Consider the following 26703-nt stretch of genomic DNA (forward strand, 5'->3'; position numbering starts at 1 on the left):
TGCAGGATCCCTTCTTCAGGCACTCGGAGGGCAAGGATTTGATGCCAAGGACAGGCTCGTACAAAACTTGACATCAATTTTGGTCACGGTTTCTGAATTGTACTCTCGTGAAACCATGGGTAACACGAGGCTGTGCCACTGGGCAAACACAGCCACGGATCTCACAGAGGGGTTTGAGGCCAACAGCTGCAAACCTCTGTCTACATGGAATGGTTTGGTGTTTGCATTTCTTACCGGTGCTCTTGCTCTTCCTGCTCTTACTTTGCAGCATTTATCCCAGCCTTTGGTGGCCGTACTTAGGAATGGTTATGGAGGTGACTTCAAAATTTTCACAAGTCCAGATCTGCAAATGTTTTCATGAATGCAATCAGAAAGTAGAATTTGGTGACTGAAAACCCATCAAGTCTGATGCATTCTAGGAGAGGCAGTGAAACATCCAAAATGCACCCAGTAAAGTTTGTTAGTAACTATTTTCTTCCTTCCGTCCTTCTCCAGCTTGGGAATGGGAATACTGTCATGGAACTTGACTGAGTAATCACTAATACCAACAAATAGCTTAAATAGAGAATTTTGTAACAACAGAACTAGCAAATTATGTTCCTGTGAGCCATCCTGCTGAGAGACACAGACAGAGGTGAAAAATATAATTTCAGGAACTAATTGTGAGCAGAGAAGGAGTCCAGTGTCGGTGGTGCAGGAAAGACATAAGAAAAGAAAAAAAAAAACAACCAAAAAACCTACAGGAAAATATAATTTAAACATCCACAGAAGACATGCAAATGCAGACGTTTGCTCAATGAGGGGCCTCTGGATTTTTCCTAATGATCTCTAATGGAAAGAGGAAATTAAAGAACTCTGTTTTCCACTCTGCCCAGTCGCAAAGCGTCTGCGCAGGGAGCAGGGCGGGTGCCGGGGGAACGGTGTAGCGCCTGCGGATGGAGGAAGGAGCGGGCCAAGGAGGGACGTTTCTGCTCTCAGGCTACAAACAGTACTTGACAGGAACTTTTTTTTTTATTTTTGACAGATTATTCTTGTTTGTTAAGCGAAGCAAACAAGGAATTCAGCAACACCGGAGCTTTAAGCAGGAGAAGATCAACCTGCACAAACTTCGTGACCGAGTGGTTTTGGTTTTTCTTTTTCTGAAAGGGTCTTCCAAGATGGTCCAGTACTTGAGACTATTTCTTTTTTGAAATAGAAACATCCATTTTTCTAGTCCGTAATGCTTTTCATTTTTGAATTGCAAGCTAAGTATAGCATGAACAGGGCTTCTTTGCTGAAGGTTTGGGAGAATTGAAACCAAATGTTGAAAAATTATCTATCCAAAATGCTTGGCTTGACTGAACTCACACGACTGTTGTTTTTCTAAACTACAAACAATATTGAAATTCTGACTGTTTATCCCCAAATGACTTGAGAATTGTTTACAATTTTTCGACATTTTTCAGGAACTAAAAACCTGTTCCTCATGTATATTTATGCTGGCAGCTGCTATCGAAAGGACAGCTCAGCTTCTCGAAAAGTAGAAGCATATGACAATTTTCTCTTTAGTAAAGCTGATAAAATATGGGGTGTCAAACCAGAATGAATTCCCCCAGCCAGTTTGGCCAGCTGGGCAGCGATTGTGTCCGGACAGACTCCTCTGCAGCATTTGGGACTTGGGGGTGTTGGTTGATGAGCAGCTCAACAGGAGCCGGCACCGTGCACTGGCAGCCCAGAAAGCCAACTGTGTCCTGGGCTGCATCCAAAGCAGCATGGGCAGCAGGTCGAGGGAGGGGATTCTGCCCCTCTGCTCTGCTCTCTTAAGCCCCCCCCCTGCAGTGCTGCATTCAGCTCTGGGGTCCCCAACATCAGAAGGACATGGAGCTGTTGGAGCAGGTCCAGAGGAGGCCACCAAGATGATCCGAGGGCTGGAGCACCTCTGCTATGGAGACAGGCTGAGAGAGTTGGGGCTGTTCAGCCTGGAGAAGAGAAGGCTCCGGGGAGACCTTCCAGCACCCTCCCAGTACCTAAAGGGGCTACAAGAAAGCTGGAGACGGGCTTTGGACATGGGCATGTAGTGACAGGACAAGAGGCAATGGCTTTGAACTGAAAGAGGGGAGATTTAGATGAGGTCCAAGGAAGATATTTTTTTACAATGAGGGTGGTGAGGCACTGGACCAGATTACCCAGAGAAGTTGTGGCTGCCTCATCCCTGGAAGTGTTCAAGGCCAGGTTGGATGAGGCTTTGAGCAACCTGGTGTAGTGGAAGGTGTCCCTGCCCATGGCAGGGGGGTTGGAACTAGATGATCCTGAAGGTCCTTTCCATCCTCAACCATTCTATGACTCTATAATTTCTTTCCGGAGCACTGATGCTGTGGGTCCAAGGAGCAGCGTGAGCCCTGTGGTGTCCCTGTCAGCTCTCTGGCTCCAGGGCACATTGTGTCTGAGAAGGGTTTAGGTGGTTGAAACGTGAGGTTCTGACTTCAGATGGACATTCCTGCACTGCCTGGAAAACGAGCCGCAGCTTCTCTTTGACCGAGGTGGGATCCATCTGGCCGTGCAGGGGTGCGGGTGCTGCAGCCAGGGCTGGGCTCTGGCTGGAGACCCATCAGCTCTTCCATTAATAAGCTTTTCTGAGGCAGCAAAAGCCCAGATATGATCCCAGTAGCAGACGTGATGATGTAGACATGCAGTCCATGACTACATTAGCAGCATCTTCCAGATGCCTCTTACATGAGTGTCTGCTCCAGGTGACGCAGCTCGTGCCAGCCGCGGTAACTGCGGAGCAGGGAGAGCTCCTACGGCACCTCTTGCTCACCGAGATGTACAGGGGCAATATCCAGTTTATATGGGGAGAGCTGGCCGTGTCCTGAGCGTGGGTAGCCATACAAATAATTTCTTCATTTAGCCTTGAATTGTGAAAAATGGAGGAATTTGGTCTCAGGGCAGTACTGGTTTTGAGTTACAGGGAAACACTGTGAGGGTTTTTTTAAGTCATGGCATAGTGGTGCCATTGGCTATATCTTTGTAATTCCCATGGCAGACAGCTGGAGATGTGTCTGTGGGATAGGATGTGCCCCTGAACTGGGGTCCTTGGACTGTGGCTTTACTTTGGACAACAGCCCCTGCCTGACCTTAGCAGACACGCTCTTTTGGTCGGAAGAGCTGATTAAACAAAGAAGTAGGAGATGGCTCCTGGCAATTCAGCAAATCCTGTGATGCTGCTGATGCTGGTGCTTGGAGGGCCCCAGCTGGGTCCTCTCCTCTGCCTCCACCAGCCCCGCGCCTCGCTGGGTCCTGCCCCGGTCGCAGGGGGAGCCTGTGGTCAGAGCAGGAACGCTGCCGCACATCCTGGCGGTCCCGGGGAGCCGCTGAGGCCGCTTTGCACGGGCAGAGCTGCAGAGACGGCAGCGAGCGGCTGCGGGCGGAGAGGCGGGCACGGGGTGTCGTGACAGCATTTCCCCTGTCGATACGATGTGTTCGGTGACTTTTCTCTGTGCTCTGAAACTTGTCCTCCTCGGGAGAATTTTTTCACTCCATTGCCATCTCTCATGTGCGCAGAGATGGGGGGGTCTCCAGCAGTGAGCAGTGTGGAAAATCTATTGATTCTGTTCCATAAGCCCCATACAAGGGAAGGTAAGTGCTCCCCAGCCAATACCCCTCAGTCGTTCCCTTTCCGTGTTGCTCACATGCCCTAAATCACAGCTGTTGGGGAAAGAACAAAAGAAATGAGCTGGAGAACCCATGGCCGAGCAGGTCTAATCCTGGCTAGAACATCACCGTTGCCCTGGCGTTAACGGAGGAGCTCACAGAGGCTGGATGCCGGTGTGTCTGTGGGGAAGGACCTTCCGTTACCAGGACTGTTCCAAGTTGCAGGAGAGGAAATAGCAAAGAGGTTTGGCACGGGAGCACGTACTCGTGGCTGATAAGTTGCGTTTGAAGTTCCTCTGCTGCACTGAGGACCTCAGGTAACACTCACACCAGTGAATTTGGCCTCCATAAATTACACGGTTGTCTTAAGAACCATGAGATGATTATTACTGTTAATTATTCCTGCTTAATGATGCTGAAATGCAGGTGCTGAGTCTTTCTCGAAGAGCTCTGCTTGGCTCCCAGCACCTTTCACCGCGAGCTGGGCTGTCCATAGGGCATTTCTCGGTCATCAGATTTAGAAGATCTCAGGCCAAGCGGTGTGCTTGAGCCTCAACACAGTGTTGACCTTCGCTACCAGCTTCCCACTGGGATAAACGATGCATCCAACGCTGTGTTCACGCAGTGCAGTGCTGAGCCCCAGGGCAGCGTTGGACTTGAGTTAATGAGAACTTTCCCTGCTGAGCACGGAGCTGCGCTGCCTCCGGGATGGAGCCGGCCCCCGCGCAGTGCTGCCGACAGCCGTAAGATGAAGGAGGTGGAATTTTTTTTTTCAATAGCCATGGCTGGCCAATGTCTTGGGTAATAAATGCTACGAATTGAGGAATGCAGCCTTGTTACTGCCTGGCGGAGGGGAATTCATTCTACACGTTGGCTTCTCAGGAGTTTTCCGCCCAGGCGTCGTTGTCGATTCCTTACCACCACATGGGTATTTCTGTATTTCAGCAAAATTCCCCACTTCTAATCTGGGTAGTCCTCGCTGGGTGGAGTGCAAAACCCACATTGTTAACTCCGGATAACGATAATTAAAAGAAAATAAAATCAAAGGTGCTCAGAAAAAGAAATGGAACATTTTTCCGTGGAAGCCAAAAGATTATATTAAACTTCAGCGGTTTAATAAAATATTATGAAGTTTGGGAGCATATTTTCCCTGGGACTTAATCTGTTTATCCATCTAAAAAAGTAAATAGAATATCACTTTACTTGACCACACAGAAAACCTGATATAGGGGGCTGCGCCGCCGGATATATTTGTCGGTGAATTGCTCCCACCTCGGGTTTCACGTGCTGCGTCACGAGTTGGGGCCGTTCCTCTCCTACCAGGTGGGAGGAAAAGCGGGAATTCATCCAACTCGGTGGCGAAACGCTGTGGACGTGGCAGGGCCGGCGACGGCGAAGGGGTGGATGGAGTGGGAGGAGTGTGAAGACCTGAGTTTTCAAGGGTTTTGGCAATCAGAAGAAATTTGAATGAAGTGGAAGATAAGCAGTGGTGGGAATGATGCCAACGGGGTCACAGCCGGGGAGTTCACGGCGGGCAGAACCCCTCCAGCTGCCGTGGAGCACGTTGGGTTTAGGAGACTAAAATCAGACACAAGTGGGTGATTCAGTGGGTTTTCCCCCTTTTCTCAGAACCCTGCCTAGTCTTTGCAGGTTGCTGCTGCCAGCAAAAAGAGAGCACAGCCTCTCAGTACCCGTAAACTTTATTAAATGTGTGCTTTTTCATTCTTAAATTAAATTTAAATCAGTCTGTTTCCTACTGAAATAGCACCGAAGGGAGAAGGACGACAGTATCACCAGGCAAAGGGGAGAGAAAACCCAGAAGCCGTTATATACGAACAAGAGTTTTTTTTAATGGTTAAGAAAATGGGCAAATTTTTACTTTTTTTCCCTAATATGGAGCCCTGACATTGTGTACGTGGGAGAACCGAGGAGGTGAAGGACGAGTGTTAATAAAATCTCTCGGTGCAGGGTAGGTCTGGCCAAATCACTGCTGGAAATTTAACTTCTCAGTGCTGCACCCCGCTGACCACCCCAAACACCCCGTGGAGGAGTCTCGTACACTGATCTTCACGGCACATTCGTGTTTATATTCCCTTTAACTGGGTAAATTATCGAGTGGCAGCATTTCCTTAGGAGTCGATTAAACTCCCCATGGCACAAAATCAGCTCCAGCTCCAACGCAGATGCAGCAGCCGGGTCCTTGCCCTTCCAGAAATTGCAGGGACACGAATCCCAGCAGTGAAGGGGCTGGGTTTTGTCTCACCAGAGTGCAATAATTAAGAAAAACCAATTTCTCTGAGATTTCCCAGGTGTGGCCAATTGAAGTAGAGTGCAAAGAGCCTTCCCAGGGTTCAGGTTTGGCATACAGCTGCTGGCTAACAGGAGGTTTCGTGTTCACCTGCCTTTCTGAGTTGAGCTCTACCAGCCTGTGCCAAGGCACGGCACCATCAGTGGAGAAAAATAACACCTGATTTTTGAAGACTTTAGGGGCAATACTGGTGCTTAGCACCCCTGCGCCAAAGGTCCTGATGGTTTCTGTGCAGCAGGACTGCAGTGCCCTGTTCATGGGGCTGGGTTGGCCAAGGCGCTGGGCAACCCCCCCCAAGACCCACAGCCTGTTGACCAAGGGCACCCGGGCAGGGCTGTGGATGGGAGTGAGGGGGTGGTGTCCATCTGCTCAAAGACCATAGAATCATGGAATGGTTTGGGTTGGAAGGGACCTTTAAAGGTCATCTAGTCCAGCCCCCCTGCCATGGGCAGGGACACCTTCCACTACATCAGGTTGCTCAGGGCCCCGTCCAACTCAACCTTGAATGTCTCCAGGGATGGGGTATCTACCACCTCTCTGGGCAACCTGGACCAGTGTTTCGCCACCCTCAGCATAAAGACTTTCTTCCTTAGGATGAATTTGGCACTTGACATTGATAGGATACTTTATAAAGTGGGTGGTTTTTTTCTTTTAAAACAAACGTTCTAAAATCTAAATGTTGCGTGGTGTATGAGCCTGAGCTGAGCTTCATCAGTGCTTAATGGCACATTTGATTATTGAAACCAGAAGAGTTTTAATACAGCTAATTAGTTTCCCATCGTTAATGTATTGATTTTCCTGCTTTGGAAAAAAACAATAAATCAAACTCTATAGGTCACTTTCTTTTTTATTTATAGCTACTTTTGCTTTTCCCTCCTACTGGATGTGCTCAATACTGTAGGCCTCGGAAGGGTACGGTTTTCAATAGTTTACTTCCAATTCTTCTTAGGTTAAAATAATCTAAACTTCATGACTGGATTTTAAAATAAGCCTAAAGAGTTTAGAGGCTTAAATGTCATTAGAGTTCAAAGCAATTTGATTGCATGACCTCTTTTTAAAAGCCGTTGTTCGTACGTGGAGGGATTTTCAAAAATACTTACGACCTGGATCAAAAAAAAAAATCAATTACAGTCTCAGATCCCAAAATAGTTTTACTAGGTGTGCGTCAAGGGACTCACACCCTCAGAAATTAGTGGAAGTGAAGCAATCAAGCATTTTTGGGAAAGTATGCCCATGTAGCTGGGTTCAATGTGCTGGGAAGGGTTTTTTAAAGGCACATGCGATAGTGAGGCGTGTGTACACGCCGAAGCTCTGCTGATTTAACGACGGTGATTTGGTGGCAGTTGTAGAAACTCATTTGTATGAAGGTGCTTTATGTTGCTATAGCTCGTTCGATATGGGAAGAACAATCTGTAGCACTATAAAGCTGCTTTATATTTTATACCAGGCTAAATGTGACCGTATGAGAGACAGTAGCAGTACAATTATATTGATTTTTTTAAATCATACTCTTAAGTGATATTTGTACTTGTCAAAGGCATGTACAGATTAGCCCAACCTTAAGTCTCCTTGAAATGCCAAAACAACTACATGCTTAAATCTTATTTTCAGCTCAGAAAAAACTCAGATTTTGTGCCTCGGTAGTGCTGGCACTGCTCGGCTCTTCCCGTGAGCGAGTGACGCCTTTTCCTCACCAACAGCTCGGCCTTTGCACTTGGATGGAAGAGCAGAGTGCGGGAGGGCTGGTGGCCATCTCCCATTCGCCATCTCCCATTCCGGCTCCAACAAGCTTTGCCGTTAGAAAGGTTTTCCCAATAATTAACCCCCATCCTTTTGGGCTACACCTTAAGCCCATTCCCCTTCGATCTGGCCGGCATGGGCAGAGAGCAGATTGCTCCCCTCGTCTCCCCAGTGACACTTGGAGGAGACCATTGCCAAGAGCCCAGTGCTCTTCCAACTCCCTCTGATTTGGGAGATTTGAGCTCCAGCGGTGAGTGCAGAGATGCTGGGAGGGACCATGGCCCCATGAAGCCAAAGCTGCTTGATCATCTCTGATTTTCTCAAGTCATCTCTTGCATGAACATTGAGGGGCTGAAGGGAGGCAGGTAAGCGAAAGGGCTTTTGGGGGTCTGCGTGATCCCTCATCTGCATTTCTGCTGTAAGGTGTTTGCAGAAGTCAATTATGTTTACCCAGATGTGACATAGGACGTTGCCAATAAAGGGGCTTAAAATGGGACACGTTGGAACAAGAATGGTGGGAAGGGGGTGAAGGAATCAGTGGAGGCAGCAAGGGTGGCCCTGAGCTGTGCCATGCCAGGAGACACTGCTGAGCACAGCCCAGCTATGGTGCCACCAACCCATCAACCACCGCTCCACCAGCCAGGGCATGGAAATCTGAGCTCAGGTAAGGCTCAGGTAATGGTGGGAGAAGGTCCTGGGGTCTTGCAACATTAACGACATCATTTTAACTACCTTGGGAAATGGGCCTTGCGTGCAACACCATGTGGGTTTGTGTCTTCAGGGGACAGGAAGGTCCCAGGACTCTGCGTCGTTGGGAATGGAAGGAGGTGTGTAGGGATGGGTGGGAAGGAGGAGGCTCAGGGCAGCCAGATGTGGCTCAACACCTGCAGTGGAACTTGGTGCCATGAAGTTGAGCAGGCCCCAAGCTGTTTTCCTAACCTGTCAAGCAAGACAGCCCAAGGTGGAAATGACCCTCCCTTGGATTAAACTCTCATTTCAGATACAATTCTCTTTGGACTCCTTGAAATCTCTGCTTAGCTGTGATTTTATTAAGATCTTGGCTGGTGCGCAGGCAGCTGGTGAGCTTGGTCCCCAGGCTTCTTCCTAACCAGATCACCAGGTGATCCCCCACTTTGATTTACCCCATCAGGAGCTTTTTAAAGTTAGACTCAGGAGAGGAAGCACCATTGTGTCGTGTTTATACAGCACCAAGCGATAATTAGGTGCTCCTATAGTCCAGAAAACGCTGAAGATAAAGAACCAGCAGATAAACGAGCCCCTGGTAGTACAAGATCCTGCTTCACTAATAGATTTCTGTTGCTGAGACATTTCCACCAGCCAAAAAAGGTGATAAGGATCAAAGCAAAGGTTTTAAAGCTCCTGGTTATTGCAAACAGGAGATTCGTTTTGCCTGACAATTTTTAAAGCCCTGCACAACCAACGCTCTTGTTCCTGCTTCCCCCTCGGTTCTCCTTTAGGAAAGGACAAGAAATCTTCCATCGTCTTCTCCTTATTCTCTCCCCTTTCTGGATGTGATTTTCGTTCATTTTTTTCCCCAACAACCCATTCCTCACTGTTTTTCTTTTAAGACTGACCCGACCTAAACCATTCTTTATTATGGCTTAAATAGCATCCACCAGACACTGTGAACTTCGTTTCCTCCATAGGAGTGGTGGGATGGCGGGTGCCCCATCACCTTCAAAACAGGTGCACTGTGAGCATCATCTCAGTGTGGATCTTCCCTGCCCATCACCCAAATCCCTTCAGACGGGAAATGGGGAACGCTGGTTTAGAGCCAACTCCCGTGAATGAGATCTTTTGACTACCTGTCAATTTTCATTGTAGAGTCAAAAGAATCCTTTGTTTTCTTTCACTTTTGGCTACCAGAATTGTTTCGTTTCAAAACAAAACAAAGGATTATTGGGTTTGGCTTCTGTAAGATGAAAAAAGAAGTTTGGTTGATGAAAAGAGCTTGATTTAGGGGGGGGCAAAAGTCAAACGAAAAATTGGCTAAATGAAAATAATTTCACCAAAGGTTTCACGCAATAAAAAGATCCCCTAAGGTAAGGTTTTGAAAGCCAAATTAGTTATTAAGCCTCTTTTGTTTCATTGTCAAAAGTGATGAGGTCTGGCTAAAATGGCATTTGCGAGCCAAAATCTGGCTGACCTTCCAGCAAGGCTCTGAGCTGCCCCAAGCACCCCTCTCACTTCTGGAGGACCTGAGGCCATCTAACAGCTTTGCACCTGCATTTTTTTTTTTTTTTATTATAGAGACAGTGCTAAACCTTGGGCCAAGGAAGCAGCCAAGCTGCAGAAGATGCCAATAGGACCAGGTTGCTGTTCACAGCCTCCTTTTCTGGATGGACACATCACCTCATCTCTGAGAAAAGAATGAAAACCCAGCAATGCCGAAAGAAAAAAAAAAAAAAATCAGAACAAATCATGTTTCAGCACAACTATTTTTTTTTCTGTATTTTCCCCCTCTCTACTGATATGTAAAAAAAATATATATTATATTATATTTTCCTTTTCTTAAATTATTTTTTTCAGCCTCAGTCCCAGCCAAAGTCCTGCCCCGTCATCTGGTAGAACTTCATGTTGAAGGGCCGGTAGAAGTCCCGCAGTCTCTGCACCACCTCCTGGTCTATGTCGGGGTGGGTCCTGCCTTTCGTCTTCCCCAGGCAGTGGGGTTTGCTGCTGCCTTCCGCCTTCTTCAGGCACGGGAACCCCTTGGTTTTGTTGAAGTAGAAGTGTTTGTCGGTGATGATCCTCTTGAGGCCCAGAAAGTCCTGGACCCTGCCCAGCTCGCCCGCGGGGTCACTGATCAGCCTCTCCCCACTGACGAAGAGGATCTGCCCGATGGGGAAGTAGAGGAGCCAGTTCTCCAGGTGCTTGGCGTAGATGCCGATCTGGATGGCGCTCCACGAGGTGTCGATCAGGCCTGTAGTCCTGTTTTTGAAGGTCAGGCTCTCAAAGGTGGGGATATCAGGCTTCTTGGAGAGTGTCTGGGTGTAGTCCGAGATGGCTCTGGTCACAGGGTCCCGCACCACCACGATGAGCTTCGTGCCCTTGGACATGGAGGAGATGCGGGCTGGGGCCTCCTTGGTGACGAAGTAGCTGGGGGTCTTCTCCATGGTGATCTGCCCCTCCAGGGTCCTGGGCATGAGGTCTCTGAAAGAGAGGGAGAGAGGGACACGTTAGTGCCAAATGCCCCGGGTGGGGTGGGGGCAGCTGAGCACAAGGCGTGCTTGGGAGTGTCCCGGGTACCAAGGGCAGGATGCTCCAGAGCCTCCCGCCTCCAGCTCAGCTTGCTTTCCTCCTTACATGCGTAGTCAGGAGGCTCTGATCCAGCACAGCATCTAAACACACTCATGATTTCCCGCTTCCTTTGGCTGCCTGTTGACCCAGAATGAGACCTAAATCCATTTTGTCTTCTCAAGGCCTCTAAGGGGCTTCTCCAGGGGGGGTCCCACCTCCCTTCTTGCACCGGCACTGTGTGCACGGAGCACACCTCTACGATCTCAATGTCCTACCCCCCTGCCCACACGGGGGTTTCCTGCACAGTGGCTTAAATTCTCTGGAATAACAGTGAATTTCTGGAGTAAGAACACTCCCTTCCTGCAAGGCACAAGGGCTTTTCACGGACCAGCATGTAAGATTCCATGGGTTGGTATTTTCAAGGTGGCAGCGAGCTGATGTCCCACAAAAATGTGCAATATCAGCCCCCTGACCACAGCGATTTCCTTCTTCCACCCAAAGAAGCCCTGCCCATGGGCTGTTCTGGGAAGCTCTCCCAGCTGGGAGCGGGACAGGGTCTGGGGCTTGGGCCAGGGTCCACCCGGCTCCATGGTCCCCTGGTGAGTTCAAAGCCCTCCTGGGCCACGTATTGGGAGTGATTAGCTAAAGGACCATGGGATTTGGCTGTGGGATGACCTGAGCTCCAAACAAGGCAAGCCAGAACGGTGTAGAAGCCAACGAGCGGCCGTCCCAGCTCCTCTCCTCGCTCCCCCTTGCCTGCTGCACCACACCCCATCCCTTCCCCTTCACATCACCCTGGACATCTCCAGCATCTGCAAAACACTGGTGATTCACACCAGCATCATTTGCTTACACAAATCCATCCTTCCCGACAGGCTCTCCGCAGTTTTCCTGCCCGCAGCTTGGTCTCCTTCCAACGGTCCGCTCCTTCCCGGAGGGAATGGGAGATGGATGGGAGGCGGCTGCGATGCCGGCGAGGTTCACCGCAGTGCCACCAGCAGTTCTCATGGCAACTGTGGCCCCGGGTCCCGAGGAGCGGGGATCCACATCCCCCCCATGCCCTGACCCCCCGTCTGGCGGTGACACGCGTGCATGGTGATGGACGGCTCCCTGCCTGCCTCCGTGTTGCCACCGTGCAGCAGCAACATCTGGTTTGCAAACCTGTGCGATACACCAGCAAAATTAAACCCATCTATCAAAAAAAGCAACAATGAAAAGCCAACGACAGCGAAAAACACCAATAAGAACCGAACCCCAGGCTGAGTTGTTCCGTTACAAACGAGGCAGCAAGGACTGACCCTTCGTAAAGCTATTCTATTTGCAACCATGTTACATAGAGGCTGAGCAAAGACATGGTCCTAGAGAAGCCAAGTCTTTGCTGGTCTCTGCTGAGGGTTTCTATTTGGGAGAAATTCCATGAATTACGGTTGCTCAAGCTAGAGAAGAGGGGTATGAGAGAGCTCTCACACACCCTGAAGGACGTGAAGCCATAAAGGCACTCGCTGCTGACACTGAGGATGGAGGTGGGTTCGGAGCCAGCACAAGCACAGCCTTTGCCGGGCAGACCCAGAATTCCATGCTGGGCTGATGTTGCAAAGGCCAAAAATGTCAATGACGCAGAAACAATCTGGCCAGATTCATGGTGGATGAAACCCATTGGTGGCCATGAAATGTGAGAGTCCTAGAGCCACTTCAGCCAAGGTGCATCCCCTGCCCTGGCTGCCCTCAACCGGGAGGAGATGCACCTTTCTATAGATACCTGACACCAGCCACTCTCCAGAAGAAGGCACTGGGCTGGATGACTTGTGGTGCAGCTGGTCAGATGGTTTTTGCTCAGGCCAGTCTCATGAATCATCTTTTCCCCCCGCGTGCACCAAGCCCACAGGTCTCCAGTATTGTAGTGTTGCCCCCTGCTTTGGAAACCCTGTGACGACTGAGTCAGCTGGAAGCACTGGAACCCCCAAAAGGGTGAAGGCACCGGGTAGTGTCTGCCCTTCGCCACCGCCTGCCAGCCGGGTCCCCAGCTCATCCCGGCCCCTGGAACACAGCGAGCTGCTGTCGAGCAAAAGCAGGAGCCACTGAACCAGAATCTCCACTGTGTCTTCCCAAGGAGGAGATTAACCCCTTCCGTGGGGAGGCTGAGGAACAGAAGGTTTCTTCAGCGCCCAGGAATGAGCCTGCACCTCCGCTGCCAGGGTCGGCGGGCAGGGACATGCCAGGAGCCATGGGGAATGTGCTTCCACAGCTTTTGGGAGATTAATTAATTACAAAGGGCATCTTTCATGGACGTAAACAGTTGCCTGGAGGCCTCCCCGGACTGATGGCATCTGGGTTTTATTGCAAAAGAGCCACTTGAAAAGAAAAGAACCACAAAAATGTTTTTGGCAAGAGCAGCCACCAGTGAGCCCTGCCAGAATAAATGGATTCTGTTATTTTAATTTTAGTAGAGCTCGGGGCTTTATTTAATTACTTAATAGAAGAGGAAGACTTTCCTCAAAGGGAGCATTTTGGCTGTGCATGCACAGTCATATCTGGCCTTTTCCAGGTCCATCCTCTCTTCCCAGCAGTTGTGGGTGAGATGGCCAAAGGCTCCGGAGGCAGCTCACGGGGCTGCTACTCATGGGGGTATTGTGGCCCCTTCTCTACCCCAATGGGCCTTGCAGGACTTCACCTGGGTAACACAACAGTTTGGATTTGACTTCCCTTGGAGCCGCTGCAGCAAACTCCTCTGCACCCGGCCGGGGTGGGACTGGTGCAGTCGCGGGGTCGGCTGCCTCGGAATGCTGGGCTGGGAGGTGATGCTGAGCAAGGGCTGAGCACCCTGGTCACAAGGCCCAGCAAAGCTGCTCGGGGACTTCCTGATGGACCTTCGTGTGCCAGTCCTTGACGTCGGCACTTTAGTGTTGGGGTCGCATCAGGACATTCCGGTAACGGTCTCCCAACCCTCAGACACTCTTGGTGTGGGAACTGAGCTTTGGTGTCATATTTATTATGGCTTTTCTATCTCATTATGGACTGTACAATGATGCCTTTAAAAATCTTGACTCTTAAGTTTCCCAGGACAGGCAGGGTGTTGGCTCAGCCCTGGAGATGAGTCCACAGATGCCACCTGATCTTGAGCCCCTGTCCTTAGCAAGAGCACAATTCTGGGGAAGAAAGCATTGCTTCATGTCAAGAAACCAAAATAACATATCAGGCTCCCTCCTTACAAGACTGAACACCCAAGGGTTGTGCTTCTGGAAGTTCAGCGTGGAGGGTTGGCTGCAATGATATGTGGTGGTGGTGGGTGCCACCAGCCTATGCTGGGCAGCCACCTTGGCTCCATCAGGGGCTGGGAAATGGGTTAAACCAGCTGGTGATTAGTGAGAAAACAAGCATTAGTTGTTCCAGAAATGACATTTGTGGGAGGGGACAGCCTGTATCCAGGGGCACATGCGAAGAACTGGTGGGGAAGCAAAACCCCCGGGCAGATATTAGAGCATCCATGGACCCTCCTTGTTTCCACAGCTGGAGATGAGCTGGCAATAAATGTGATGATAAACACCTTAAACCAAGTTTGAAAGAAAAAAAAAAAATCTGCCCTCCTGTTACTTTATGCCCTGCTCAGCTTAAATCAGCTGCAGCTGGGTTTTGCTCCAGGTTTGATGGGCAGGGTTTGGAGCACCCCAGCCCCCAGCAGCAGTGGGAAAGGAAATCTTTTTGCAGTGGGAAGTGGTGTTTTTAAGGAAGTGCCACCGAAGAGGTCATCGCAGGAAAATAAAACATCTCAAAGAAATGCTGCTCTTTCCGAAAGAGCCCAACAGCTCTGCAATCAGCTGCGGGACCTGGAATCCCACGGAAGAGCCTTTCTGGCAAGGAAGGTCCAAACCTGCTCCCAGAAATGTAACGGGGTCACGGGGAGGATCAGCCGCTCTCCCACCAGCAATTTCCCCATCCCGTGTCCTGCCTTTGCTCCATGAAGCAACAGCATGGTTAAAAATGGAATTGGCTTGTTCGTGCAAAATTATCTGGTCTTTGTACATGGGAGGAAGAGGAGGAGGAGGAGAAAAATCATATTCCTTTCATGTCTGGGAGGCAGGAGTGTTCAAGGCTTGAGGGCCCCCCCCCCCCCTTTTCCATCAACCACCCAAAAAATGAGCAGCAACCGTGATGGGCACTGGAACTCTCGTGTGCTTTAGTCCAATTCGGCGGCGTTTTTCTGCCTCTCTCCTGTGCTGCCTTCTGCATGTTCAGTGGTAAGTGACTGGTACAATGGTGGCTGCTGTGGCAGGATGGGGGAGCAGAGCCAAGAGGGAAAATTAGCCGTCTGAGGGGGCTTATTTGGATAGAAACGCTGCCAGAATTTCTGTCTCCAGGACGGGGCAGGAGTGTGGATATAACACAGCTGGCCGTCCCAGGCCAAACATGGAGCCTTCTCCAGTATGAAGCTATCGAACAAGGAGGACGGGGAAACTGAGGCACGGCAAGCATGGTGGCTCAGCTGCAGCCTCCCCCTGCACTGCCGTAGCTCCCTGCGCTACTGCAGTCAGGAGTGAGTTATCTGCTCCTTCCCCCCTCCCATTTCTCTTTTTCTTCATTTTAGCCAGTGACTCTGCAACAGAAAATTATAAAAAAAATCAAAACTCACTCTCCCAAGCCGTTACCTTCCCCCACCTCGAGCCAGTGCTCCCAGAAGTACCATCCCAGTGTGCACAGGAGATGGCTGAAAAGAAAGATGCTCTGGCGAGAGTGATAGCTTGATGTAACCAGTAGCGTGTACGTATCCATATATTAAAACCCGCTGGCTGTGCTCCGAGGAGGGGCCGGTGTCTCAGCCCCGGGGCTGTACGGCCCCGGCAGCTCTAGCGAGGCCCTAAATTTGCTTTGATGAGCTGCGAGGGCACGTTGGAGTCAGCTGAGCCTCCTGCTCTGCCCTCCTTTAGCCATCGGGTGAAATCAATAAATGGGAAGATGCATTTCAGGAATCTGACAAAAACAAAATAAAAAACTCCTGCCAACCTCCAACAAACGCTGTGGGGCTGAGGAAGCTGAAAGGAGAGCAGGAAAAGATCAGAGAGGGCTGGAAGGAAAAAAAGAAAACCACTTTTCTTTCAAAAAGATTTTTTTACTTGCTGCAAAATCAAGTCCAAATAACATTAGTATCAACGGGAGCCCCTCGCCATCGATTTTAACGGAGGATGGATAGGGCTGGGGTTGGAGCAAAGAGGCAGGAACAGCCCTGGGAGGGCACAACAAGACCGTGGGGGCTCTTCCATCCCTACCCACCCTGCTGCTGAGGGTGAAGATAACGTTGAGGGAACCCCAGGCGTTACAGGCACAACCCTGTGCCCAGCCCAGCGAGGTCCCTCCCAGGACACAGGTTTTACTTAGAACACTTAGAAAACAACCCAAAAAACCAGACTTGATGGCACGTGGCTGGCCCTGAGCACCGGCACCTTCACCTGCACCGGAGCCCAGGCTGCCGGGACGGTCAGCGCCGGGTGCTGCGGGGATGAATGTGGCACACCATTAACGTGTCACCTGCCTGGATGGAACACTCTGGTGGAAGCAGGTCCCCTCGTCCCCCACCCCCCCCAAAACCAGCCTGCCCAGCGCTCACTGCCAGCACACGCGTAGTGGTGGCGGGTGCCCCCCAGCTCGTCCCTACGGCGGATGCCAGCGTTTATTTGAGCAAGTCTTGGTATTTATGTATCTCATGACATCTGCAGCCAGTAGCATGTTTCCACGCTGTAGCTATCGAGCAGCATCTTCTCAGCGGCACTGCCTTCCCATTCCCCATCCTCGCCTCCCAGTTAAGCTCCCTCTGAAATTTAGGAGCTGGCAAACAGCCTGACATGGGATGCACCAGCACCCACGGTGCAAACCTCCACCTGAACTGGAGCCCCCAGGGAAGCCAGATGTCCCCAGAGACCCCCAGATGTCTGCCCTGTCCCCCCCCAAACCCCCAGCCCAGGGGGGGGGACAGGGTGGGTGAGATAGACGACAATGCGGGTGGCTGTGCCCATCTGGGCATCCGTGCTGTGCCCATTGCACGGGCATCCCAGCAAACGGCTGCGAGTCCACTCAAGGGCTGTGCCAGGCTCTCGGGGGGTCCTCACCAGACATCCCCCTGCCGTGGCACCCCCACTGCATGTCAAGCGCCGCGGGCAGCTCTGCTCCCTGCCACCAGCACCTTCAACTGCTTCGGCGGTTGAGAAAAGCCACCCCACTGCCTCCAAAACGGGGACTTGGGCACCAAGCTGTCAGCGTAGCATCCGGGGCAGGGTAACAACCCAGGTCACCCCAGCCTGGAAGCTTTCCAGTCCTGAGGAGCGGAGAAACCCATCAAAGAAACCCCATGGAGACAGTGGTGTGTTTGCACGGGCCGTTGCCGATCCCTCCGCAGAGGGATACTCTTTTTGGGGATCTCAGAGCCGTGACCTGGCTCAGGAAGAGCAGGAGGCATCTTGGGCCAAGGGCAGGAGTCCGGGCTGAGGTGAGCCATTGGGAAGCGGCAGTGTTCCCGAGATAAGGGGCTCATTCTACTCCCCCCAAGCTCCTGTATGAGCAGGCACAGGTGTAACTTCACACCAGCTCTCCTGGCCTCCGGGCTCCTGGCGAAGGCAACAGCGGCAGCGAGAGGTGATGCCGCTGTCCTGGCATCCCATGAGCGGTCCGGGAGAAGGAACGGTGCCGAGAGGGTCCCGAAAACCCGCTGTGCTGGGAAGCACGTGTGGGCAGCTCCCAGAGCCTGCCAGTGCCTAAGTGCTATCGACAAGCAGGAACCCTCTGCTGCCATTAGCCGTGCGAGCCATTGATTTTCTTTGCTGGAACAAGAAACTCGCCGGGGCGGAGGCAATTGCGGGTGGCACCGCTGCTTCCTCCGGGCTGACCGGCCAGGGTTTGGAAAAAGGGCGTTTTGGAGTTGTTTTCCTTCCAACAGTTAATAAGCCAAGTCACTGCGGTGCCGTTCGGCAGCTGTCTGGGAGGATGCTGGGTCTTGCCCGGTGGTGTTGCTGGTAAAAACCAGCCATCCGCCTACCAGAAGCAGATCATAGACTCATTAAGGTTGGAAAGGACCTCTAAGATCATGAAGTCCAACCATCAACCCAATATCACCATGCCCACTAAACCATGTCCTGAAGTGCTACATCTACATGTTTTTTTGAACACTTCCAGGCATGGTGACTCCACCACCTCCCTGGGAAGCCTGTTCCAATGTTTGACCACTCTTTCAGGGAAGAAATTTTTCCTAATATCCTATCTAAACCTCTCCTGGCACAACCTGAGGCCGTTTCCTCTTGTCCTGAAGAGCTCCAGAGCCTGTGGCCATAGACCCCTTTACATGTCTCCATCCTTTGTACAGGAATGGAGAACACCCCCAGGCACCATCTGAAGGAGCTTTCTCTGCTGGGCTTGGGGACAGGTTCATCAGTCATCCATGCCGCTGAGGAGCCCTGCAGTGGTTGCCCTTGGGCTGGCCATGAGCCTTAGAGCTCCTCTCAAGCACTCCAATAGCAAGTGTGCAGTTTTGGGGTACCTCATGCGCCGGGGAGTCCAAACCCTGCCCTTCCTCAGCAGACACGGACCCAGCACCCATCACCTCCAGCACTGGCCACCTGCATTTTTTGATCCCCCCATGTTTTGACATCTCAGTGGTCTCTCCAGCACCTTCCCTGGTGAGAGCTTAACCCTGGCAGCAGTTGGGGCTCCAAGCGCACGGCACGAGCCGTTCGCCAAATCCTTTCATCATAGTTCCAACGTAGCTCCCAAATGAAAAGTGATTCATTTCCCATATTTTCCTCTATGGGCTGATCTTTATCCCCAGCTGGTATGTGAACAGAGACGGCATGTGCTCCAAAAAAGCTTATGGAGTAAAGAGAAAAGACTGAGGGAGGAGAAAAAAAAAAGGCGTAAGTGACCCAGCATCTGATGTAATTAAACCTCAAGCCCATTCTTCTTCCCTAAGGGCACCCCTGAGGTGTTACACATGTACATCCATCCTCCAGACGTCCTCCCGGTGCTGCTGGTGGCCTTGGAGGGACCAGGGCTGCATCTTCCTCCCCCAAACCCAGGTGAACCCTCTTGATGGGCTCAGCCCTGGGGTGCCAGGGCAGAGAGGTTTGTACTGGGGAGAACATGGAAGAACCTCCTCCCCCAGAGCAGTGACCATCTCACGTCTGTCTCACTCAAGGATCTTCAAGACCGTACATTTCAGCCCTGACTAAGCAAATCACCTTAAAGAGGAAGGTTAAAGAACTGTTTATTATTGGAAATGTCTCCCTCTCTAGGACTCATTTTTTGATAAATTAGCTTCAGCTTCATTACTTCATGATATATTTCCCTTGACATTTAATTATACTTACCCCAAACACATTAAGCCAATCAGTCTGAACAGCTTCTTATTAATATGCAAATTTCTCCTTTGAAAAGCCATGAATCTGTGAAAAATCTCTTTAGGCTTCAATTAGGCCCATTCGGGAAGTTGGGAACTTCCTGAAATGCCCTCCTGGTCCGAGGGCGGAGGGGACTGGTAGGGCTGGGGGGGCCCAGATCCACAGATACACACCAGTGCCTGGTGTTGGGATGGGAGAAGGGGATTCTGCCATCCACCAAAGCACCTTCGCAGACTGCGGCCATGAAGAGGAAGAATTTTTTTTACGATGAGGGTGGTGAAACACTGGCACGGGTTGCCCAGAGTGGTGGTAGATAGATGTCCATCCCTAGAAACATTCAAGGTCAAGTAGGACAGAGCTCTGAGCAACCTGATCCAGTTGAAGATGTCCCTGCCCATGGCAGGGGGGTTGGACTAGATGACCTTTAAAGGTCCCTTCCAACCCAAACCGTTCTATGATTCTATGATATAAGATGGGAGGTTGAATCCTGCAAACTAATGCAGTGGTGGTGGCTTATCCCCAGCCCTTCTCCATGGGAGCTGTTTCTCCTCTCCATCAGCCCTGGAGATAGGATGATCCTCTGCAGAGGACCACGAAGCCTTCTCGCTGCAGGGGAGCTTCACGCGGGAGCTGCAGAAGACACAGTGAAATCTCAGCCCATTTTTTATCAAAACAAACAGGAATCTGGTTCCCCCGGCACCACGGGCAAATGGGACATGATTTGCATTAGGCAAATAAATTGAACCACACAATTAACCATCTGCCCTGGAACAGATTTAGGTTTTGCTTTAAAGCAGCACTTCCAGCCTCCCCTCTGCTCTCACATCCATCTCAACGCCGCAGGATTTTCTAGTCGGAAACCAATGGGGAATAGATTCATTGAATCATTCCTATAAGTAATTGGAGAGAAACATCAGTGTAGGTACTACAGCCTCAGTGGCCTTCGGCCTCCCGGCCAGGTTTCCTGTGGGTTATGCCAGCGGGCAAACCCCAAAACTGCCTCAAACCCTTCCAGAGCCTCCAGTTCCCACAGAAAGCCTTTAATTGCTAAAACAAGATGATTTCCTGGGAGCTGCTGAGTGCCACAGTGTCTTCTCACGAAAAAGTTACCCATTTCACCTTATTTCAGAAGAGGCTGCAGGGTTTTTTTTAAAATACAACTTGGTGTAGGTTTTTTTTTATTCCCTACAGTTAGACATTAAGATCGGAAATACATCGCAATCAGTGTACTATATAAATAGTCCAATTTTAGAAAACAGCTCTCATGAGCAATAAAGAAACCCAATTTACTATGCGCTATAATAAAAATATCTCTTTTAGCATATAAATCAACCCAAAGTGAACAGATAAAAAAAAATAAACTCAACCCCCCTCTGATTTTCGCCCGAGAGCGCAGGCAGCCAGCCCTGGGGAAGGGCTCGCCTGCCCTTTGGAAACATATGCAAGAACAAATCTGTTCAAAATTGTAGCCACCACTTTGTTTTCAAAAGGTCCCAGTTTATCCTTCAGCAGAAGAAGGAGGGCTGGGGAGAGGTCGGCGAGAAACATAATCCTTTCCTGTATAAACACTATAGCCTGTGCTGATTTTAAGTGCATCATATGGTGTATATTTTATGTGTGTACAGAGAGAGAGAGAAAGAGAGATTTTTCAAGCCAGCCAGAGACATAAAGTGATCTTATATCATCTAAAACCAACAATCGGACTCGGACTTCTGGCACTTTTCCTTGCGGTCGTCTCTGCCACCTCCCAGCCCCTTCCCCCCCCCAGCCTGCCGGGGCGTGCTGCCGTCCGCTCCCGTTATTTTTCACAAAGGCATATAAATCACTGGGGAAACTCCTATTATCTTATTTTCCCTCTGCTTCCCTCTTGTCTGTTTTGAGAAAAATTAATGCATTTGTCTCCAGAAAAATGCACAGTCTCTATAATTCAGTTTTAAAACAAGCACAACTAGTAAATGGATAGGGCTCGGTTAGGAGACTCATTTGTCATGCGAGTAATTGAACCCTTCCCTTCGATTTTTCCTGTGGGTGTTAAAGACAACTGATGCCTTCCTGGAATTTGCTGAGGTCTAAGAAAGGTGGAAAGACAGACAGACAGACAGATAGAAGAGAGAAAGAATGAGAAAGGCAGAGGGACAGGAAAAGAAAGAGGAAAAAGATGAAAATTGAAAGAAAGATAAGAGAAAGCAAAAAGAGAAGGAAGGAAGGAGAAGGAAAGAAGCAAGGCAGAAAAGGAGGAAAGAAGGAAAGAAGAAAAGCCTGAAGCACATCTCAGAGCCTTGGCTGCCTCTGGAGAAGGATCCCAGCAGAGCATCCCAGCTGGGATTTTTCCTAAAGCTGGCGGTACTTTGGTTTGGAAGGCTCCTGGCTGCCCAGGCTGAGGAGGAACATCATCCCCATCACACGTCCCAACAGTCTCTGCCTTACCCTGACCCTGCACCCCAGCTCAGCCGCCTCCAAACTGGGCAGTATCAGCCCCGCCGCGTCCTGCAAACACCCTGAGCCCCCGTGACGGCGCGCAGAAAGGACCTGTGTGGGCAACGCCAGCAGCTTCATCCCGACGACTCTTTCTGTATTCAAAACTCAGGGAATGTCCACTGCTCCCCCCTCCCTGCTAATGGCACGCCTGCCCTGCACCCTGCAGCACCCACCCCTAAACAGGAACCCAAATCAGCGCAGATCTCCGGATGAAGCCCCACAGACAGCGGCGTGTTTTTCCAAACCACAAAAATCACAGTCAGCTTTAAAATAACCCCCACCCCTTGTGCTGGGGGGCTCTTGTGCAAAAGTCTCCCCCTAAAAACAACCTGTACGACAAGGGCTCCCGTATGAAATAATGCACGTCCCCACCGCAGCCCCAGGATCACATAGAATCACGGAATGGTTTGGGTTGGAAGGGACCTCAAAGACCATCTAGTTCCAACCCCCCTGCCATGGCCAGGGACACCCTCCACTACACCAGGTTGCTCAAAGCCTCATCCAACCTGGCCTTGAACACTCCCAGGGATGGGGCATCCACAGCTTCTCTGGGCAACATATGCCAATGCCTCACCACCCTCAGAGGGAAGAATCGTTTCCTTAGATCTTATCTAAATCTCTCCTCTTTCAGTTTAAAGCCATTGCCCCTTGTCCTATCACGACATCTCAATCTCTCATCAGCTCCGAGGCCAATTCACCGCTCATGCAGAGAAAGTCAAGAATCATTCCAGAAAAGCCACAATCAAGTGAGCGCTCAGGCCACCAGAGTCTATTGTTCCTTTGTCTCTCACTGTATTATCTCTGTCCCCTGGGAGCTACATTATTGCCTGCAATATAATGTGATTTGCTTGTTTTCCATGTCTGCTTCATTTTTCTTAGGCGTAGACACAGGCGCACCTTCAGCCGCGCACACTCCCCGCAACGCACGCGTTCTTCCCATGGAAGAAGAGGAGAAAGATGGGAGAGGAGCTAGGATGGGAACCGGAGGTGGAGGGAGGAGGTGGTGGTTGAGAAGCTGAAGGCAACCTGAAGGGGACCAAAATGTTGTCTGGAAATTGGAAGGACACAGAAAATCACTAAATGGAGGTGATTTGGGAAAAAAAAAATAGGTGTTCCTCCATCCTCCTTCCCTCTGGAGAAAGAGAAATCCCACCAGATCTCAGAGACTGAAAATCAGGACCTAGTGAGGGCAGGAACTAATGGAGCTAAATTAAAGCAGCTGAAGCTGGAGGCAGGGAAATAATATTGGAAATGGGCAGCGGACACAGTCGGTTGAGACTCACCTGGGCCACTCTTGGGGGGTTTTGGACACCCCTGTGTCCCTGTAGGTTAATGACCAACTGCTGGGGTTTGACAGGAGCAGGGAGAAGGACATTCTCCCTTCTCCGCAGAGATAAAAGGATCAGTCCTCCAACATACTGTTGTGGAGTCCTAAAGAATTCAACAGCAATTATTCAGTTTTGGAAAATACAGTGATGTGCCCTACGCTGCTGGAGATCCTTCACGTGTATTTTCGTGCGTGTGCATCAGCAGAGCTTTATGAAAGAGCCAGACACCGCGAAGGACCCCCCTCATGAGAACAGAGGTTGTTTCTTAAATTATGCTGCAAAGTGACGTCTTTATATATCTCTACCCATTTCCTCCTGCTGCAAGGCCAAAACATCCTCTATCTGTGTTATATAAAAGAGAGCCTGACCTCAGGCTCTGATCTAAAATACCCAGAGCCACACAAGTTTACCCTCGCAGTCATTCTTCATCCTTCCCGTGCCAATTCTTTGTCCTTTCACTAAATGAAACTTTAATGGCTGGGAAAGGGCTCCCTACTTTCACTCCTGGAGCAAAGCAGTCAAGTGCAAAGAGGGCAAAACTCTCCAGAAAATGGAAATATTAAAAAAATATTCCTCCTAGCCTAATTCGCAAGTTTTGGGCAAAGGAAGGGCGTAGTGCTGAAGAAATCGCGCTGAGCAATCGCACCCTGGGCCACCTCCAGCCCCACAGCCCATTAAGGGATTTTAGCCACAGCTCACGAGGTCACGCATTAAGAGCTCTTCTGTGCTCAGCTGTTCCACCCCTCGCAGGGAGCTCATCGCTGTCTAACCCGGTACCAGCCAGAGCCATCTGATGTGTTTCAGGAAGTTATCATTGAGAGAAGATCTAAATTTCAGGAGGAAATGGTACAGCATGTCGCTCAGGTCCAGCTGGTCACTGTGCGAGGGGGACGCGGAGGCTGTTGCTCAGGCATTACTGTGACATCAAGGTTTCTAAGAAGGAATCCAGCTCGTTAATGTAAAATTAATTAAATAAATAAATAAAAAGAAAGAAAAGTGCTCTTCAGAATATGAACAGATGTTAAAAAATCCAGTTGATGACCTGAGCTTCATGAATCATAGAATGTTTTGAGTTGGAAGGGATTTCAAAGATCATCTAGTTCCATCCCCCCTGCCATGGGCAGGGACACCTTCCACTACACCAGGTTGCTCAAAGCCTCATCCAATCTGGCCTTGAACACTTCCAGGGATGAGGCAGCCACAACTCCTCTGTGCAACCTGGTCCAGTGCCTCACCACCCTCATTGTAAAAAGTTCCTTCCTTAGATCTAATTGAAATCTCCCCTTTCAGTTTAAAGCCATTGCCCCCTGTCCTGCCACTATATAGCCTTGTAAAACTTGAGTGGTTTGGATCCAGGCCGAAAAACCCTCATCTTCCTCACTCAGCACTGAACTGCCATGGGCTGGGGGTTTCAGATCGGCTCCTGAAGACAACACCCCCCAGCCTCTCGTTTTCCAGGGCTGCGCTGCGTGGCAAGGCCAACCCTCCTTCCCCGTCCATTTCTCAGCATCCGCAAAGAGGAGAAAACCCAGCCTGAGCGCGCTGCCTCTTCCATTGCGCTTCCCTGGGAAAATGTCAGAAAACACAGGAAGAACTGGCTACGGCCACACTGACACTCTTAACAGCAGTAGGGACTTCAAATCCATGCTGACACCGCAGCCCACCACGACAGCTGGGCATCTCCCTGTGCTCGCCGGGCAGCAGCACCGCCGGGACCCTCAGCACGGTGTGATCTTTCCATGGAGAACTACGGGCTAGGGCGGGCTTTGAAAAGTGATTCTGTGTCTCCCCGAGAAGCAGTGAGACATCTGCTCTTCAGCCACTTTGGAAAGCCCAGACAGGACCCCTGGAGCAGAAGATTTTGAAGTGTGATCAAAGAGACTGGTGGAGATAGTGAGGAGGGTTGATGCCTTCGCAAAAGCACAGTGAGAACTTCTGAAGTTACTCCAGTGGGGCTTTTTCCAGAGGGGCCTAAGGGAGTCAGGCACTTCAGTCTCACTCGGATCCTTTTAGTTTGCAAATCCTGCGCTGGAGCAGTGCAGAAGTGTGACCCCTGAAGCGTTACTTTCCGAGCATGTCTGCTTGAGTGAAAAGCTGAATTGATTCTGGCCGTGTTGGTGGCCTCCTGCAGCTGCTCCTGCTCCAGTCCAGAGGGAGAGAGCTTGCTGGTGGAAACTGTTGAGGGTACAGTGTATTTAAAGAAGGAAATAAGGGACCAAGGGCACAACCACGTGGGCCGTGTGTTCAGGGGAAACCGCCGAGAACAGGTCCAGGTCTGCTGCTTTCCGCAGGGGTCCATGCTGGGCATAATGTGCTGGGAGATGGTACTGGCAGCAGATCCAGACCATGAGAGTGACCTCCAGCCGGGCAAGTAGCATCACTAGTCTTCTCTGGTGGCTTCCACCATGATCCTAAGAAAGCTGCAGGAATCACTTATTTCATGAGTTTGGTTATTCTTCACCGCTCGTGTCTCCCTGTATTTTTTTCCTCCATCATCAGCCTTTTACAGTTCAAAAATGTAGAGAGAAGACCGGGGGGGACGTTTGTTCCCCAGATGGTTGCATGTTCATGGTTCTAATCATTCCCGCCACCACTGCTAATGCTATCGTGGAGGGCTACAGCTCCAGGAAAGCAATATGAGGAAGCTGGAAAAAAGGCACAAACAATAAACAAAGAACCTGTTCTCATCCAAACGTTCCTCACGACGATAATAATAATTAAAAAAAGAAAAGGGCAGATGAGAAACACACACCGTGGTCTGGCCGCAGTGAATGCTTCCCAAACCATCCAACCACGTCCCTCGGTTTTCATTTCATCTCCCCATCACCACGAACAGGACAGGGAGCCCCGTCCGCCGGGTCCCTGGCACAATGCAAATGGGTTCGGTATTGTCGGGAAACACGGCGCACATGTGACGTCCTATTGTCCCTGATTTGATTAATGAAGTGATCACGCTAACGGGGCATTCCACCCCCCCAGCACCTTGTTACTAACCCACGCCAGGAACTTCCAATCAGAGCATTAATTCCCCAGTACTTGCCTTTCCCAACCTTGTCAGGTAATTGTTTATGAAAAGATGAATGTATACAATAATACCGGGTGAAGGGAGCTGATGTATGTGGTGTTAATGAATGAAATAATCAGTTTGGTAATAACTGGCATGTGTATTTGTCAAAAGGGAACCAGCAGGACATTAGCATTCTGCAGCCACCCAACCTTTATCTCCTGGGCTTGTGTTTGACAACTGCCCCCAGATAGTCCATGAATAAAATACAGAGTAGTACCCAGACATAATTAAACTGCCAATGTGGATGTACCTAAATGAACTTGATATCTTAATGACACTAGATAGCACGCGAATAATGAAGGCGGCGTGAAAGGGATGTGCATAATGAACACAGACATCCCGGCTGGTGCTGCCGAGCCGCCCGTAGGGACCGGCGGCTCCCGGACCCCCTCGTTAGCGGGTGGGGGATGGCCCGTGCTCCCACACTGTGCCGAGGGCACCCGTGCCACGGCCGTGGGGCTCACCCACACAGTGTGCTGCCCCTGCGGGGGCACGGGCGGGTGTCCTGCAGTGCTGGCG

General features: G+C 50.4%; 1 protein-coding gene across 1 annotated transcript in view; it reads right to left on the reverse strand.

Moving 5' to 3' along the window:
• Positions 1-10230: 10230 nt before the first annotated feature.
• The window catches only part of LOC104374107 (heparan sulfate glucosamine 3-O-sulfotransferase 3A1), a 32454-nt gene continuing 15981 nt past the window's right edge, over positions 10231-26703 (reverse strand). The window contains exon 2 of the mRNA XM_086624047.1: positions 10231-10849. Within this exon, the coding sequence (XP_086480173.1) occupies positions 10231-10849 (619 nt within the window). The remainder of the gene's footprint in view (positions 10850-26703) is intronic.

Source organism: Tauraco erythrolophus, chromosome 20 (genome assembly GCF_009769465.1).
Source record: "Tauraco erythrolophus isolate bTauEry1 chromosome 20, bTauEry1.pri, whole genome shotgun sequence".
In the NCBI taxonomy this organism is placed as follows: domain Eukaryota; kingdom Metazoa; phylum Chordata; class Aves; order Musophagiformes; family Musophagidae; genus Tauraco; species Tauraco erythrolophus.